Source organism: Priapulus caudatus, unplaced genomic scaffold (assembly GCF_000485595.1).
Source record: "Priapulus caudatus unplaced genomic scaffold, Priapulus_caudatus-5.0.1 Scaffold752, whole genome shotgun sequence".
NCBI classification, from domain to species: Eukaryota; Metazoa; Priapulida; class Priapulimorpha; order Priapulimorphida; family Priapulidae; genus Priapulus; species Priapulus caudatus.
Window position 1 is genome coordinate 129,419 of NW_014577813.1, and position 16,345 is coordinate 145,763.

A 16,345-nucleotide genomic window follows, 5' to 3' on the forward strand; every position below is an offset into this window, starting at 1 on the left:
GAATCCCGCCCGCCCCCGTAGAGGGTGGAGGGCGGCGACTCGATGACCGCGGTGTGTGTGTGTGTTTGTGTGTGTGTGTGTGTGTGTGTGTGTGTGTGTGTGTGTGTGTGTGTGTGTGTGTGTGTGTGTGTGTGCGAGCGTGTGGGCGTGTGTGTGTGCGTGTGCGCGTGTGTGTGTACGTGGCATGGTGTGTGTGTGTGTGTAGTGTGTGTGGCGCGTGGTGTGTGTGTACGTGTGGTGTGCACGCGCGCGTTGTGTGGGCACGTGTGCGTGTGCGCACATGTGTGTATACGTGTACGTTGGAAGCGTCCTGTGTACGTACATAGTGAACGTGTGCACGCAGCCGAATACATGCAGAGGCAGGAAGGAAGAACCAAGGATGAACTACGATGGCATGAGTCAGTAAAGCACGGCCTACATAATTCGCGTCTTTATACGTCCGACCTCCTTTATCCGGCACGTCGACCGGCACACCATCCGGATATGGGATTGTGGCGGATAAGAGAGTTATGCTCGACACACAGCATTTTCTATGGCATTCAGTAGGGTTTATGGCAATGTGAAATGTATTTATTCGTTGCTATATATATTGAGATTATTTTGTAACAAACTGTCGGTTTTATGGTTTATATGAAATGGAAATAAATGAAATAAACAGAAATTTTACCGCTTGGTTTATGTTGTTCTTTTGTGCTGAGATCTTAGGGCTGTAACGATCGATACACTCGCGCGTTTGTAATGGCCTAGGCTAGGGCTGTTACGATGTCGGCGCAGGCGGCGCCTTTGATTGAAGGAGGAGGAGGAGGAGGAGGAGGAGGAGGGGGAGGTAGAGCAACGCCGGACGCGTTCAAGGTCGGCGCGAAGATCGCCTACCATCCGTCGTCGCTCACCGACAGGAACCACAACTTCACGACGCTGCGGCCGCACGACTTTGGCGCCCTCTGCGCGACGAACGCGTCGCTGACGTCACGCGCTGGCGCAGCGCTGCCTCGCGGCCGCCGCTACTCGTGCGACCTCGGCTGCCCGCTCGTCGCCGCGTGTCACGCGTCGCGCACCCGACGCGCCTCCTGCTGCGACCACGGCCGCACGCGCAGCTGCGACCGTGGCGCCGCCGGCGACGTCGGCTGGCCGTGTCGGCGGACGACGTGCCCCGACACGCACGTCGACGCGCCGCGGCAGCAGTCACCCGCAGCCGACGACTCTCGCTACATCATCACGAGCTTTCGCGGTGGCGACGACCGCGGTGGTGGAGACAGCACGGAGCGTGGAGAGGAGGGCAGCACGCTGCGAGCTCCCGCGGCCGTCGCTAGGCGGCGCTGTCGGTCGGGCAGCGTGTCGTCGCACGACCGCAGCAGCAGCATCTCCGAGGTCAACTCGGAGGTCAACTGCTGCGTCTCGCTGCCGCCAGAGGGCGTTGGCGGGAACGGTCGCGAGAGCGACGCGAGTTCCGAACTGAGCGTCCGCAGCGACGACGCGCCTCCTAGCGGTTCCTCCGCCGGTGACAGGAGCAGCAGCGGCAGCCGCGGCAGGGAGCGGAGCCCCGATGCGCGTTGCCCCGGCGACGGGACGCGCGCGGACGACGGCGGCGTGTCGAATCGCGCGACGCGCCACTCGTACGAAAACGTGGGCTTCGTCGGCGAGATTGTGCCGAGCTCTGAGAGTGACGCCGCCATCGCCGCGCTCGATCACGTGCTCGCCGAGCAGGGCGCCCTCTATCCTGCATATGGCGCCGGCGGCGATTTCTCCGGACAAGATGGCGGCGACGATTCCAACCTGCTCGACGCTGCCGTCGTCTGCAACGGTGGCGCCACCACCCGGCGGCGCAACTCCGCGAACAACGAGAGCGAGTCGTCCGAGTCGTACCAGCCGTCAGACTGCTCCCGCGCCGCATCCTCCTGCCACTCGCGGGGGCCGCAGTCGCCCAGCGACCCGGAGAGCGTCGTCGCCAAGCGGCTGACGGCCGAACACGTCGAGCTGCTCGAGAGGGCGCTGTCGTCGGGCGGGCGACGTCGCGCCGTCGCCTCGCCGACGGACGCGAGCGCGGCGGCGGGGGAGGCGAGGAGGGAGGAGGTGCCGCTGCGCTTCCCGGCCCATCTGAGCAGCGAGAGTCGCAGCATGCAGCTGCGCGTGCACGACGAACTACGCAGCAAGCTCGGAAACAGACTCTCCCGCTTCACCGACGACGACGACGACGACGACGTCGCAGCGGTCGCAGCGGTTGCAGAGGCGCCACCTGTGAACGGAATCGGCGACGACAACGCACATCGGTCGCCGCCGCATCCCGTCGCGGACATGGTTGACACGAAGGTGGACGCTGAGAGTGGCGCGCTTTCGCGAGCGGACGCTTACGTAAACGGTGGTCAGCATGGTGGCGACGGTGATGCGGAAGCCGCGAACAGAAATGAAGCCCAGAATGGAAGCGATGGCTATGGTGACGAGCGACACACGTCGGTTTCTGAATCTTCGAGCTCGGATGTTAACGGCCGATTGTACATCGAGGATGCAAGGGGGAGTCTGTTAGCCGGTAAGTGGTATAGCTTATTATATTGTATATATATTATATACTTGGATATACAAATATATATATATATATATATATATATATATATATATATATATATATATATATATATATCGATCATGTTTTCCATGATTTCGACATCTATCACTCACGCGCGCAGCTGGAACTTTCACGATGCCACGCGCATTGATACCGCCGGCCCCACCACCGCCTCCCTCGCTGTGCCCCTCCTCGCGGCCAGCTAGTGCGCGCACCTCCGTACAGCCGTCACCGGCGGCTTCCCGGCCCGTCAGTCCCGGAGGAGGAGGAAGGAAGCCGCTCATATCTGTGCAGGATATCCGGTCGGTGACGCTGAGGAAGCCAAAGACGCACAAGTTCGTCTGCAACAACAACAAAGGTATATATACGAGTTACACGTAAACGTGGAAACGTGGGGGCCGGTTGTGAATAAATACTTCTTCGTTTGAAAACAAACAGAACATTGACAGAATAAACAAACAAATCAATCAATCAATCAATCAATCAACAGATAAATAAATGAAACATATATGTAATGTAGCTGATCACGATTGAAAAGGAATTTTGTTTGGGGAAGGTGGCTACTGTGTGCAGTTGATATCATACTTGCCTCATCTTACATGATAACGCACGTATTCTTTGCCACGTTACCATATATGTTACTGTCGGGTCTGGCTTGCATGACGTAAACTGCAAACTTTGTCCTCTACTGTTATTGGCTGACTGCAAAAGATAATTGTTCAGGAATGTGAGATGGCTGGTGGTCGATGGAATTTTATATTAGTTTAGGCACGTGAATGTGCGCATATATGCAAATAACAAATATGCACTCACGACGATTTATCAATCGCTTTGCGAGAAATGTGAATATATGTATATATCAAGAGTACATAATAGACTATGTTGTCTCTCTATTATCAGGAGTTAATAATGACAAATGAACAATTTGTCATTATTAACTCCTGCTATTATGTACTCTTGGTATATATACTTATGCTCTTCTTCGGTCCCATCTAATTTTCCCGATTCAGAAAAATGCTACACAGCAATCCGGGTCCAGCGGTTCGCTAACAAACTGTTCGCTTTCTGATAAGGCCTATCGTGGCTCCTCATATCGCATATTTGGATAGACCTTGTAAAACCAGGCGTGGACACACCCGGTGGCATTGAATTAGGAGTTATAGGGCCCTCTCCCATTCTCGCTTCTTATATAGCTCATCTCGGTTTGTCTGCACACCGATGTGTTATTGCGAAAGAATAGTTGTCGTCGGTGTTAGAGTGGTGGTTGGGGGACATTTATTGATGTTAGTGTTGTGAATAATTATAAGTCGTAGTCATAGATGAAGTGTTGACAAACGGCTGCTATAATCATGAGCAGTGTGAAAAACATGGCGCACCAAATATCGTCGCAAGGTTCGAGTAAGCAGGCAGAGCGCCGATATACTGTGCAATTCCAATAACAACGACACGTATGTGTGTTCATATATGTTATATATATATGTATATCAGAAGTAGATAATAGGGAATTCCCTATTATCTACTTCTGATGTATATATTATTATATATATGTACATTCACCATTCCGTCTCTCCCATCCCTCTCTCTCTCTCTCTCTCTCTCTCTCTCTCTTCTCTCTCTCTCTCTCTCTCTCTCTCTCCTCTCTCTCTCTCTCTCTGCTCTCTCTCTCTCCTCTCTCTCTCTCTCTCTTTCTCTCTCTCTCTCTCTCTCTCTCTCTCTCTCTCTCTTATCTCTCTCTCTCTCTATTGATCTATCTAACTGTTTATCTATCGGTCTGTCTGTCTGTCTGCCTGTCCGCCCCTCCGTCCATCAATCCATCCATCCATCCATCCATCCTTCCATCCATCCATCCATCCTTCCATCTGTGTCAGCACTCGTCGCCAGGCTTTGAACATGCAGCTAGGCGCTTGATAATATTTCAGAGTAAGATAACAAGGCTTGTTCATACATGGTCGTTTGTACAGTCAGTTTTCCGATGATTGCAGACACATCGATGAACCAGGTGAAGAATGATGACCTGATCGCCGAGCTGAAATCAACGACAGGAGCCAACTCTCTCGCTCAGCTTCGCGTCGAGATGGCAAAAAGAACTCAGGAGATGGTAGGCAGCAGCAACATATTTTATATTTAAAGAACAGGCTGGGTCTTTTTTTTTTACTCAAAGACTCAATTTGTCGTGTTACATCATTAGGTATGTTTGGTAGTATTTACTTGCACTCATAGTTGTGATAGTATTTACTTGCACTCATACTTGCACTCACTGATAGTTCACAATCAGTGCCCTACGCCCAGTGAACGCAAGGTAGTCGTACAGTGTGATAATTATTATTTGGCACTCCTTTCCTCATGTAACATAATAAAATAACCAATATATGTTTGACGGTGTTTTCTTGCATTCATAATTGCGCTTGTGTTTGAGAAAATTTGCGAAGTCTACATATTTTGACCGAAAAACCGTTCGTTGTATGCCGAATTATAAAATGAAAGTCAATGGCATAATGTATGGAATGTAATCAGGAGTGAATAATAATAGATTATTATCTATTATTATATCTTATATTATATAGATTATATATCTATATCTATTATGATTCACTCCTGATGTAATGTATTCACCTTATGGAATTTCGCGTTATTAACGTTTTTCAGGAACGCATTACTTCAGTAACGCAGGATATTACTATCCGTGTGTGTACGCGTGCGTGCGTGCGTGCGTGCGTGCGTGCGTGCGTGCGTGCGCGTGCGTGTGTGCAAGCGTGCGTTCGTGCTGGCGCGCGCGCGTGTATGTGTGCATGCGTGTGCAGTATATATTATGTGCCGATCCACCTACCTTGTAGCATGTCACTTTCATCGTTTTCTCATGATGATGATGATAATGATATTAATAATAATAATAATGATGACACATTGCCTACTCGTTCGCAGCACACCGTCGAGGCGGTGGAGATTGATCCTGACGAATTCACGGCCGCCAAGTTTCTGGAAAAGGTTCCCGACGCAACGCCGGAAGGCAATCCTATCCCACCGTGGAAGCGTCACGTGCTCGCCAAGCGGGAAGCCGAGAGGGCGCTGAAGGAGGAGCAGGAGCGAACCAAGGTCAGCAGATGTGACCTTCGCACAGGGGTCGTTTAGTTTTTTCACATATTAACCTTTCCATAATACATTTCAATGGTGTCGATGCATCTTGAAAGCTGTTGATAGTAAATTATTCGAATGGTTACTTTCATTGCCATGTGCACTAGCGGATTAAGGGCGGGGCAACAGGGGCACGTGCCCCAGGCCCCCCACATTTGGGGCCCCCCACATTTAGAGTATCCTAAAATTTACAAAACTGTCGTAATGGTGATCCACAAAATTCTTAGCATGTAACGTAAAGTGATGCGTTTCCCATGCTGTTTCTCTGACTGAATTTTGCTGTTCAGCTGAAGGACACTTTCCCTAATACCGAAATTGCTCTGAGAATCTATCTTTCATTGATGGTCTCGAATTGTAGCGGTGAAAGGTCATTTTTAAAACTCAAGTTGATTAAAAATCACATGAGAACCACGATGAGCCAACAGAGACTGGTAAACCTCAGTATTCTCGCTATCGAAAGTGACATTTTAAATTCGTTGAAACACGATAAAATACTCTCTGAATTTGCAAGCATGAAAGTGCAGAAAAAATACAGACTATAGGGCCCCCACACAATTGCGTGCCCCGGGCCCCCCACACGCTTAGTCCGGCCCTGGCCATGTGATATATATATATATATATATATATATATATATATATATATATATATGTATATAATATTCATACAAGTCTGTCGTTGATGAAAATTGAAAGGAATCCATTAATAGATTGTTGTCTAACATTGAATGTCCATTTCACACCTGAACCAGTGATGTTTTCCATTCGTCTAGAGGGAGGCTGAGGAAAGACGGCTCTCTAAAATCCCGGCATGGAAACGCCAAATGCTTGCTAATCAGGAAGAGGAGACTAGGTAAATGTAACCTCCAACTACGCTCCATCCATGCATTCATCACTAGAGCATTCCGCTATACTTTTACAACTTATCTCATCAGTGTGTGCTGGCTAACAGAAGTGACAGCTAACAGAAATGAATTTTGTAATCGATTTAATTTAATTTCTTGCAGACTTGCACGGGAGGCGGCGCATCAGAAGAAATTGGAGCAGGAGGAGCGAAGCAGAAAGGAGGCAGCGGCAAAGGCAGCCACCAGAGGGCTAGGATTGGCATCAATACCTATCCCCACAGCGCAGAGCCAACCGCTGGCGCCATGGCAACAAGAGCTCCTCAACACGCGAGTGAAGTGAACGAACCACTGACGTGGTTCGTCCGGCAACTCGAACTTTGTCCCATCGATGACCTGGTCCAGTGATTGACTAGTGATTACCAGACGTGCCTACACCACCATCCCCTTCTCATTCTCCTCCACTTTCTTTCTCAATTCTTCATTCTCTCCTCTTCTGTTTTCTGCTCCCTTCTTCCTACTCCTACACTCTTCTTCCACGTCCTCCCCTCTCCTTCCTTGTGCTCCCCTCTCCTTCCTTGTGCTCCCCTCTCCTTCATTGTGCTCTCCTATCCTTCCTTGTGCTCCCCTCTCCTTCCTTGTGCTCCCCTCTCCTTCCTTGTGCTCTCCTCTCCTTCCTTGTGCTCCCCTCTCCTTCCTTGTGCTCCCCTCTCCTTCCTTGTGCTCCCCTCTCCTTCCTTGTGCTCTCCTCTCCTTCCCTGTGCTCTCCTCTCCTTCATTGTGCTCCCCTCTCCTTCCTTGTGCTCACCTCTCCTTCCTTGTGCTCCCCTCTCCTTTCTTGTCCTCTCCTCCACTGTCATCCCCCTCTCCTTCACTGTCATCCCCCTCTCCTTCACTGTGATCCCCTCTCCTTCCTTGTCCTCCCCTCTCCTCCACTTTATTCTTCAATCCGCCCTTCTCCTCTCCCCTTCCGTTTTCTCCTCCCTTCGTCCTTCTCCTCTTTCTCATTCCCCACCCATTGCACCTCCTTATACCCGTGTCACACCGAAGAGTGCTCATTTTTAATGCTAAACTGGAATTTGCAAATTGCGGAGAAGCGACAAACAAATTGGTGCATAGAAATATTTGCTCACGCGTAAGTAGCCAGCTATAAGATCACAACTCGAAACAACGGATCAGATTCGAGGTTTCAGTTGCTGGTCAGTAAAAGGTAAACCAGAAGGCTAGTAATAACAATAATATCCCACCAGGTGGCTCTATGTAGGGTTAACATCATATATCTATACATAACATTGATTGGCAGTGGAGAGCAGTGATATTTATACACATATAATAATAGTGTATTATAGGATATCTATAGCGAGGAACACTTGTATCCAGTTGGTGCGCCCTCTGGTGACAAAAGCGAGCTGTTGTGACCACTGGGCTGTATATAATAACAACACAGCGCAGTAGTTGTGTCTGCTTTCATTTGTCACATGGCTATATAAATACATTACACCACGTATATATATATATATGCATACGACAGTTTCTTAGCTTTTGTGAAGATTTACGTGTTTGAAAATTGTGTGCCAATTGTAATTAATGTTACATGTACGTACGGTGTATGCAAAGTGATTCTGGTTGCAGTATTGTGTTTTCAAAGAAAAGCAACGATAATTGAAACAATGTGTAATTATATTTATTTACCCCCTTATCGTTTGTGTTGCGACGGTCACTTGTGAATACACTTTAACCGGTACACTGACGATATTAAATTGTGGATTTACGATGTTCTCATGCAAGCTAGTGGTATATATGATATATTATGGAGATTTCTGTATGTTTATTTCCCAGTGTGCTTTTGTAAACCTGTAACTCGATCTACTTCAGTCTTGACTATGGAATTGTGCCTATGGATGTGCTTTTTTGCAATCCAACTGCTATTATACGATTAAAGTAGTTGTGAAAAATGTTCTTGTGCAGAATTGTGGTTTCGCTATAGTGTATGATATACGACGAAACGGCCATCTTCTAGCACTTGTTTCACACCGAGGACCTTCCTGCCATGATTTTATAATAAACAGAAAGCTTTTGTCGATTTCTTTCCGAGTGCCAAGCAGATATTAGATGCGATCTATCTATCTACCAAGGACTGCTAAAATCCAATCGATTTTCTGGAAGGCAGGCGACTTGGGGCGACTCACCCTGAAAGTGTGTGCAACTGTTGTGCCCGATATGTTTTAGGGTGCTTTGCGTGTGAATTCGTGAGCGTTTCACACAACGACCGACCGAGACCCGGTATAAAGAAACGTTAAGGTGGGCCAAGTAATCGCTTCCTATGAAACAGTTAAGATTCCACGTTGAGGTGGGAGAAGTAAACACTTTCTAGGAAAAGTTAAGGTAGGAGAAGTAAATGCTTCCTATGAATCGGTTAGATTCCACGCGTGTCAATAATGCCAGCTGACTGTATTACTGGTACTCAACAACAAAAACAACTTGTTGCCCATTTCAATCGGATTCCTTTCGTGTTGATAATCTCTTCGAAGGCAATCGTTAGGCAAAAAGTGGTAATAAAATGCAAACGTGTCATCTTAATTATAAATGTTGCTGATTAATAGTTTTGTGTTTTTCTGTTGAAAGTTTATCCCCCAATTCAGGCAACTTCAAAAAAAATTCATGTTCTTTTGTTACACACGTTAATAACCGTTTCAATCACGTTTGCAGCAATCCTTTCCAATGCTTTCCCCTGACTATATGATTAAATGCAAACAAGTTGTTAGGTGTTTTCCTTGGAGCTGAACTATTCCACTGTGAAAAATGGTTGTGGTAATAGTTCTGCTCCTCTGGCGCCACCTACATTGGTAAAACCAATCGAAATTTCAAGCACACACAAAGTTAAGACACCATCGTAGTAATATTATTACATAAGTATAGTAATAATTATTTATTCTAATATTATATTTCATTGATATAACATTTACATTACCATATAAACTTCTACAGTCCAATAGATACACAAGATCTAGAGTCCATCAACGCGACAACACAACGTCGTGGCACATTGTTACCGAATGGTTGCACCTGGCTCACTACAAAAATTCCATATGGCATAGAGAGCGAACACTGTTTTACGATACAGCCGCATTCCTGTCAGTGGCTGGGAGTACAGCACCTGCACGTTGCCATGACTACACTCGTCACAACTTTCAACGTGGCGATACGCGATAGGCCCTTGTCAACGACGGTAAAGGTAACACTCGGTGGAACTGTGACGCGATTTAATCATTCCTACGCTGTCCGCTGCAACCTCGACCACCACGACTAGGTGACCTGATGCCACTTCAGCGCCGTGGAAGCTATATTTGAAGCAATCGCAGGCAAAGAACGACTGCTATAGCACTTGCTTTGCCCGTTATCAAAATACCAGAACCGGCCTCCTGCAGTGGCAGCTGTGAATCCCGTTTACAGTAGCAGGGTTAATCAGAACAGAGGCATGCACAGTCTGGCGTCGCACGATGAGTCGGCTAGCTATACCGGTGTAGCCCCTTCGCTCCCACTACAAAAGCAGAACAGCGAAGGGCTACGAGTCTACTAGCTCTACCGGTGTAGCCCTTTCGCTCCCACTACAAAAGCAGAACAGCGAAGGGCTACACCAGTAGAGCTACGAGTCAGCTAGCCGGCACCGGCTCGCGCCTGAGGGACCGCATCACCGCAGCAATCACTTCCCCGATCACGGACACGTCGGCTAATCACGCCATGCAAGAACGAGGAGCACCTAGTTCGCAGCCGGCTGCCACACACGTGCACGGCTGCCACGTACGCGCGCTGCTACGTGTCTACCAGCAGCCGCGGACATCCGTTTAACGTCAGCAGCAGTCTACCGCCAACGCTAGCCAACGTGTGCGTGCCTGTGATCACCCGCAGACATCGGACGATGCGAGTGATCAACCGACGAGATCGTTTCAACCGGAAACAAAGTTGTAGGGCAGTCAAACGAATACGAACCAACACGGTAGAGATCGGTCGACGATCCCACCTGCTAAAAATCTCCTCGCCTTTCTTCGGTACACCCGGGCGGGTCACAGCTACCTCACACCGCATGCAAAGTAAACGAAATGCAATGAATAATACGAAGATCCGTACAAAAAATGTGTACAAAAAGCACAAAAGCTAATTTTCGGTGATGAATTAGATCCAAGCGTTAAGGTACTAATACGTGTAAACCTTAAATGCATTTATTCTAAACGTGATGCGGTAGGGTATAGGTGTCCAGATGCTGCTTGTTATTGGCATCATGACCCTAACTAGCTACATGTGATTCTCGGGGCATCGTAAGAACATACTACAATCCGCTATCTCTCCCCATGCCCCACTTCTCCTAAACACCGATTGTAAACTTTCCGCAATTTTTCTTTCGTTTTTGAAATCGGTCTTTTATATACAAAATATCTTCGCGGCGGTAAGAAAACAAATCCTTTACCACCGACGACACCTGCGTTGGACTGTAAGTCTGGTGGTCGCGCACTCTCTCTCTCTCTCTACGACTCTTTCTCTTTTACACATTATAAATATTATCAAATATTATAACAGCTAACGTTATCATCACCGCCTCTTCGTTCCGGTGACCTCATGGCATCACCAATGGCTTGCTATTATTACACAAGCTACATACAGGTGTGAATGTGCAAGAACGTTTTTTGTGTGTTGACTTCCTTCTCTCTCCTATCCCTCCTCATGTAAATTAATGACTGGACGACGAGTTTGTAATTAGGCTTTACAATAGGCGTATAAATAAATCTTGCAAAAATGGTTAACACTTTTCTATACTTGCCTTGCTTAGGCCATCACTTGGCATCAGCACAAGATTACTGAAGGCAACTATATGGGCCTCGTGTTTATCGAGTTATGCTTCCACTTTTCATTAATGCCGAGCATAAATTATTCATATAACGGTTGGCAGTACAGGAACAGAATTATGAGCGTACTGTTAACCACAGATTTGCCTCGCCAGCTGAGAATTAAGTATACACACACACACAATCACCCACCTAAGAGTAGTAGACTCAATTTGTGCTGGTAAATCTCTATAGTTCGATAATCACCATTAGCCTGGCTGCATGTGATATCTACGCAACACTCTAACATTACGCGACTGTGTCTACGTCTGCGTGCACTAACGAAGCAATGGCAAGGAGAAGAAATATACCATCATTACAAGCTATCGTCGTGGAAGCCATTCTTTCACGTGCTTTTATAGTAAGTGAAACAGATTTTCTGTAATTTCCACTGTGAAAAGCCGAACGAATTACGCTATGTACAGTTTTATGATCAATATGACGACTCGACCCCCCCGCCCCCTCCCCCCATTTCCCGTGAAAACTATGGTGACAAAATGGACTGATCCATGTGTGAGAACAACGAACCATTCTAAAATGTATTATGTATATGATTACACGGATTTTATCTGAACCAGAAAATGGTTAACGAGACGCCGGACCGCCACGCTATTAAAACAAAATTTAACACCCCCCCCCCGTCCCACGTAGCAGCCTGATCCCCCGGCTCTCGTAGTTAAAAGGACGTCGTTACCGACCGTCGGATTACGGGCACCTTCCCTCGCTTGTGACGGAAGTCCGACGCGTCGTCCCCCCGGCAACGCCTCCCGGAATCCCTTGGCAACGAAGGCACCTGCAGCGACGATATCACGACGCGAGCGTGCAATGCGGCGGTCGACGACGACGGACGCTGTACGTCGCGACGGCTGCTGCCTCCACGAGCGTGAGCGGACGCAGCAGCAGCATTATAGCAGGACGCACTTCTTCTTCTTGACGGGTTCCGGCGGCTCGAGCGCCGCCAGGATCGCTTCGTCGAACACGTTCTTCAGCCCTTTCTGCAAATTAAGAGATGAGACGTGTAGACGAGTGATCCGCACGGAATCTTCCACGCATCGCCATCGAAGATGAGTTAAGACACGTCTTGGTTTATTGAGAACACACTGCACTACTACTCATTAAAGTAGCCTGGGGAAACAAGCCGCACGGCACAGAAATCTATATCGAGAGCTTGCACCGCAAGCTGCGTCAGGATTGGCGGACCAAACGTACGCGCGACAAAAGCCGGCGCTCGTCTGTGGCGGTATTGCATCTCACATCACGCTGAAACGCGGATGAAACCGCGAAAACAGAATTACGCGCAGACGACGCGAGCCACCGCGGCACGCACCTGTGTCAGTGCCGAGCACTCGACGTATTTCACAGCCTTGAGCTCCTTCGCGAGTTTCTCTCCCTGCTCGAACATGATTGGTCGTTGCTTGTTCTTGGCCAGTTTGTCCAGCATGGACTGGTCGTCCCTCAGGTCCACCTGAGTGCCAACGAGGAGGAAGGGCGTCTTTTGGCAGTGATGCGTTATCTCGGGAACCCACTGGAAACATTGCAGAGAAATCGGAATGAGCGCGTTTCCTATTCATGCCAACGTATCGAAATAAAATTGCAATGAATTCACACATTTATATATGTACACTAAAAACATTCAGCTTTGCTTTTGGTCCCACAATCTGCAACCTGCTTTATATGCGCAGACAAAACCTGTTGGACTTGCCCATACCATACTACAGCCCCACAAGTATCGATAGCTAGTTACTAAGCATTCAAACTAAATCAGCATTTCTCGGGTCATTCGTCACCGGCTATCCCCGAGATTACCCTAACCCACTCTCATCTAACGCGATCTTACGTGGCGACCGTGATAAACGATGACCAGAAGAGAAGACACGTGCAGCGCGCCTTCTAGTCCGGCCTTCCTAAATGTTTACTCAGCTTCCTTAGTCCATCATCTAAACAAACCTCGTGCGGGCCTTCGCTAAACGTTAAACGAGGGAGGAGCTACCATCTCATCGCACGCGGCTCCTTCCCCGTTTAACGTTTAGCAAAAGGCCGCATAAGGTTTGTTCAGGTTTAGGTTAGGTTTGTTAGCGCGGGCGACGAACGAACCTTCTCCTTGACGTTCTCGAACGACGACGGCGACACGACGGAGAAGCAGACGAGGAAGACGTCCGTCTGCGGGTAGCTGAGCGGGCGCAGTCGATCGTAGTCCTCCTGTCCGGCCGTGTCGAACAGCCCCAGCGTGTACGGCTCCCCGCCGATCATCACCGTCACCGCATAGTTGTCAAAAACCTGCAGCGCATTAGTTAACTGTCACCTGAGCGTGTGAACGTTTGTTTTCCGGGTTTAACGTCTTACGGAGGCTAGATTATAACGCCATTAACACAACAGCCTGGCATTGGGTGATTGCCACCTGAACGTCTGACCGTTTGTTTTCCGGTTTAACGTCATACCAAGGCCAGACTAGGACGGCACTAACGCGACAGCCTGGCACTGGGTGATTGCCACCTGAACGTCTGACCGTTTGTTTTCCGGTTTAACGTCATACGAAGGTCAGACTAAGACGCCACTAACGCGACAGCCTGGTATTGGGTGATTGTCACCTAAACATGTGAACATTTGTTTCCCGGTTTAACGTCATACGAAGGTCAGACTAGGACGCCATGAACGCGACAGCTTGGCATTAGTTAACTGCCGTAAAATATGTACAATTATAATATGTACTATAATACTAATAGGTAAGAATACCTATTTCAGCTTTCCATTTTTGGACATATTTGAGAAACTACTTTAAATTGTTGCCTTTAATAGAGACGAAACTTATCGTGCCTGCTTAATATTCTACTCACCGTAGGAACGTATTCAGAAGGGAATTTGTTGGTTGTGTACGAGATCAGTAAACACGTTTTACCAACAGCGCCATCGCCCACCACCACACACTTTATCGTCTGCATGCTGGTTTCCTCAAATAAAATGTGGCAGTATGTGGTTCGTGATCAGAGGCACCTGACAACAGCAAATAAAAGGCAGTAATCACGCTGAACATTGCTGTGTAAACTATTAAAATAAGTGCAGATGTAATTGTTTACCGTGCTCGATAATTGGCTTTGGTAAATGAAAAAATACAATTAAAAAATGTACATGGATGTCGAGAGTTCCTAATGGGGGTAGTGTGTTACATCCTGCACATTGTCTTGGTAATAAATACCTCCATATTTTCCACCTACAACCCATTTTGTGACGAAATGGAAGAGCTTTCATGGGAGAGTAAAATGACTGGGTAAAAATGTGTTATTTTAGACTATTACAGCAATAACTTCATACTATACACAAATTAAAAAGACTCTGGCCATCGTTTCGTGTGATTAACAGCATAGACCAAACCCTCTAACATCACTTCCAGCAGCGTGATAGGGGTAAACTCTTTGAAATTTGTACATACGTGTGACATTATTATGTTTAAATACCAACTTATTGATCTGGCTAATTGATCAACTTTGTCTCATTCCGTCTTTGATATAGTCCGTTGGACTTTGAAGACGAGTAATTACGAGGTTACGAGGAAAGTTAATCAGAGTTTTACTCCACTATTTTACTAACATTAAAGCGTGTATTGCGAGAATTTTCCAGTGTTTTCCCCATTTTCATGATACCTACCGTTATTGCTTAAGTAACAGCAATTGTCTAGAGTAACGATAACATGTCTTAGAACCTTTGTATTCACCAAATTCAATGAAATCATGCACGATTACAATTTTGCGTTCTGTTTCTGTTTACCGTTGCCATCTCTCGGATTTTCTCGCGGTAGCGCGAGACATCTATCACGGTGCAGTAATGCATACCGTCGCACCGTTGAAATCAGGTCAGAGTGTAAACACAGCCGTTCATACTAGCGTAACAGCAGCGTAGTACTAATGCCACGTAAACTTAAAGCCTGTTATTAGAGAAGCTTGTGGATTCCAGTCAGATAGTAACACGGGAATGACAATGACAGGACAGGATTTTGAGAGTCGGGACACGCAAAAATTTATTGCTGGTATGTGGTCAAATCAATTTTTCCATGCTATAACTGCATAAAATCTTGGTGTTTTGAATGTTGGTGTAATCAGTGATATTTTCGCTGTCAGGTGAGACTATATTCAGCTATATTTCGTTTTTCTGAGCAAAATTCTCGCAATACACGCTTTAAAGCCCTGTCACATCTGCATGAAGTTCTGCTTGCTGTGGGTAAACAAGCCACATAAATGATTAGTGAAGCTACACGTGTAGGATGTAACACTACCCACTAGAGCCTAGATGGCATAGGAAAGTTACTTTGTTTAGGAAGTACTCATTCAATCACTGACAGTGACAGTGACACTACTCACTAGCTGACAGCGTTAGATCAGTCACCTCATTTTGGCCTCACCGATGGTGAAATATAAAATAAAATGGACTAATTTTAAAATAAATTAGATATGATTAGACTTATAATATGACTTATAAACATATTGATTTCACGATGAGCATGTAGCAGAGCGTTAATGGCATTTTAAGCCGAGTTTTATCTACCTTTTCTGGGTGTGCTCGAATTTATTGCAGATACAAAAACCGGAGCGGAAATGGTTTGCAAAAAAGTTGGTGCGGCTGTTCTAAATATTGTATAAGGATACCTAGCGATGGATTAAATTAATAGCGTAGTAAATTAACACCGATTATTTATGTAGAAAATTATTAATTACAAAAATTTATTGTATAAAAATCGAGACTATTTAAATCGTGTGAATTTTTCACGCACCACGTCTTTGAATTCCGGTATATTAGAGAGCAGCCGGCTGAAAGGTGCGATAGGATATGTTTACTAGGCACTTCTAATTTTAACATATTTTACGATATATTAAAGAATGATGCAAAAACCCTAAAAAGTGCCCTAACCCTAACCCTAACCCTAACCCTGACCCTAATTAAAT

The 16,345-nt window shown here is 46.9% G+C and overlaps 1 protein-coding gene and 1 long non-coding RNA gene across 2 annotated transcripts; one reads left to right on the plus strand and one right to left on the minus strand.

Annotated features, from left to right (window-relative positions):
* The first annotated feature begins 7,475 nt into the window (after positions 1–7,475).
* On the plus strand, positions 7,476–10,528 carry LOC106813291. Its single transcript, XR_001394447.1, has 2 exons — positions 7,476–8,881; positions 8,917–10,528. It is a non-coding gene; the product is annotated as an uncharacterized LOC106813291 (long non-coding RNA).
* LOC106813290 (cdc42 homolog) lies at positions 9,442–16,006 on the minus strand. The gene is made up of 5 exons (XM_014817395.1): positions 15,948–16,006; positions 14,246–14,402; positions 13,506–13,688; positions 12,739–12,936; positions 9,442–12,406 (listed from the first exon to the last, which is right to left on the minus strand). Exons 2-5 carry the CDS (start codon positions 14,348–14,350, stop codon positions 12,317–12,319), a joined length of 576 nt encoding a protein of 191 aa, XP_014672881.1. The 5' UTR covers positions 14,351–14,402; positions 15,948–16,006; the 3' UTR covers positions 9,442–12,316.
* Positions 16,007–16,345: the final 339 nt, after the last annotated feature.

Bases quoted from the DNA above. Each gene is read 5' to 3' on its own strand.
- LOC106813290 (XM_014817395.1), bottom strand. From the start codon at position 14,350: ATGCAGACGATAAAGTGTGTGGTGGTGGGCGATGGCGCTGTTGGTAAA. The intron at 13,689-14,245 runs GTGAGTAGAATA...AATGCGCTGCAG, and splicing joins CTTCTGAATACGTTCCTACG to GTTTTTGACAACTATGCGGT. The intron at 12,937-13,505 runs GTTCGTTCGTCG...CAATGTTTCCAG, and splicing joins TCGAGAACGTCAAGGAGAAG to TGGGTTCCCGAGATAACGCA.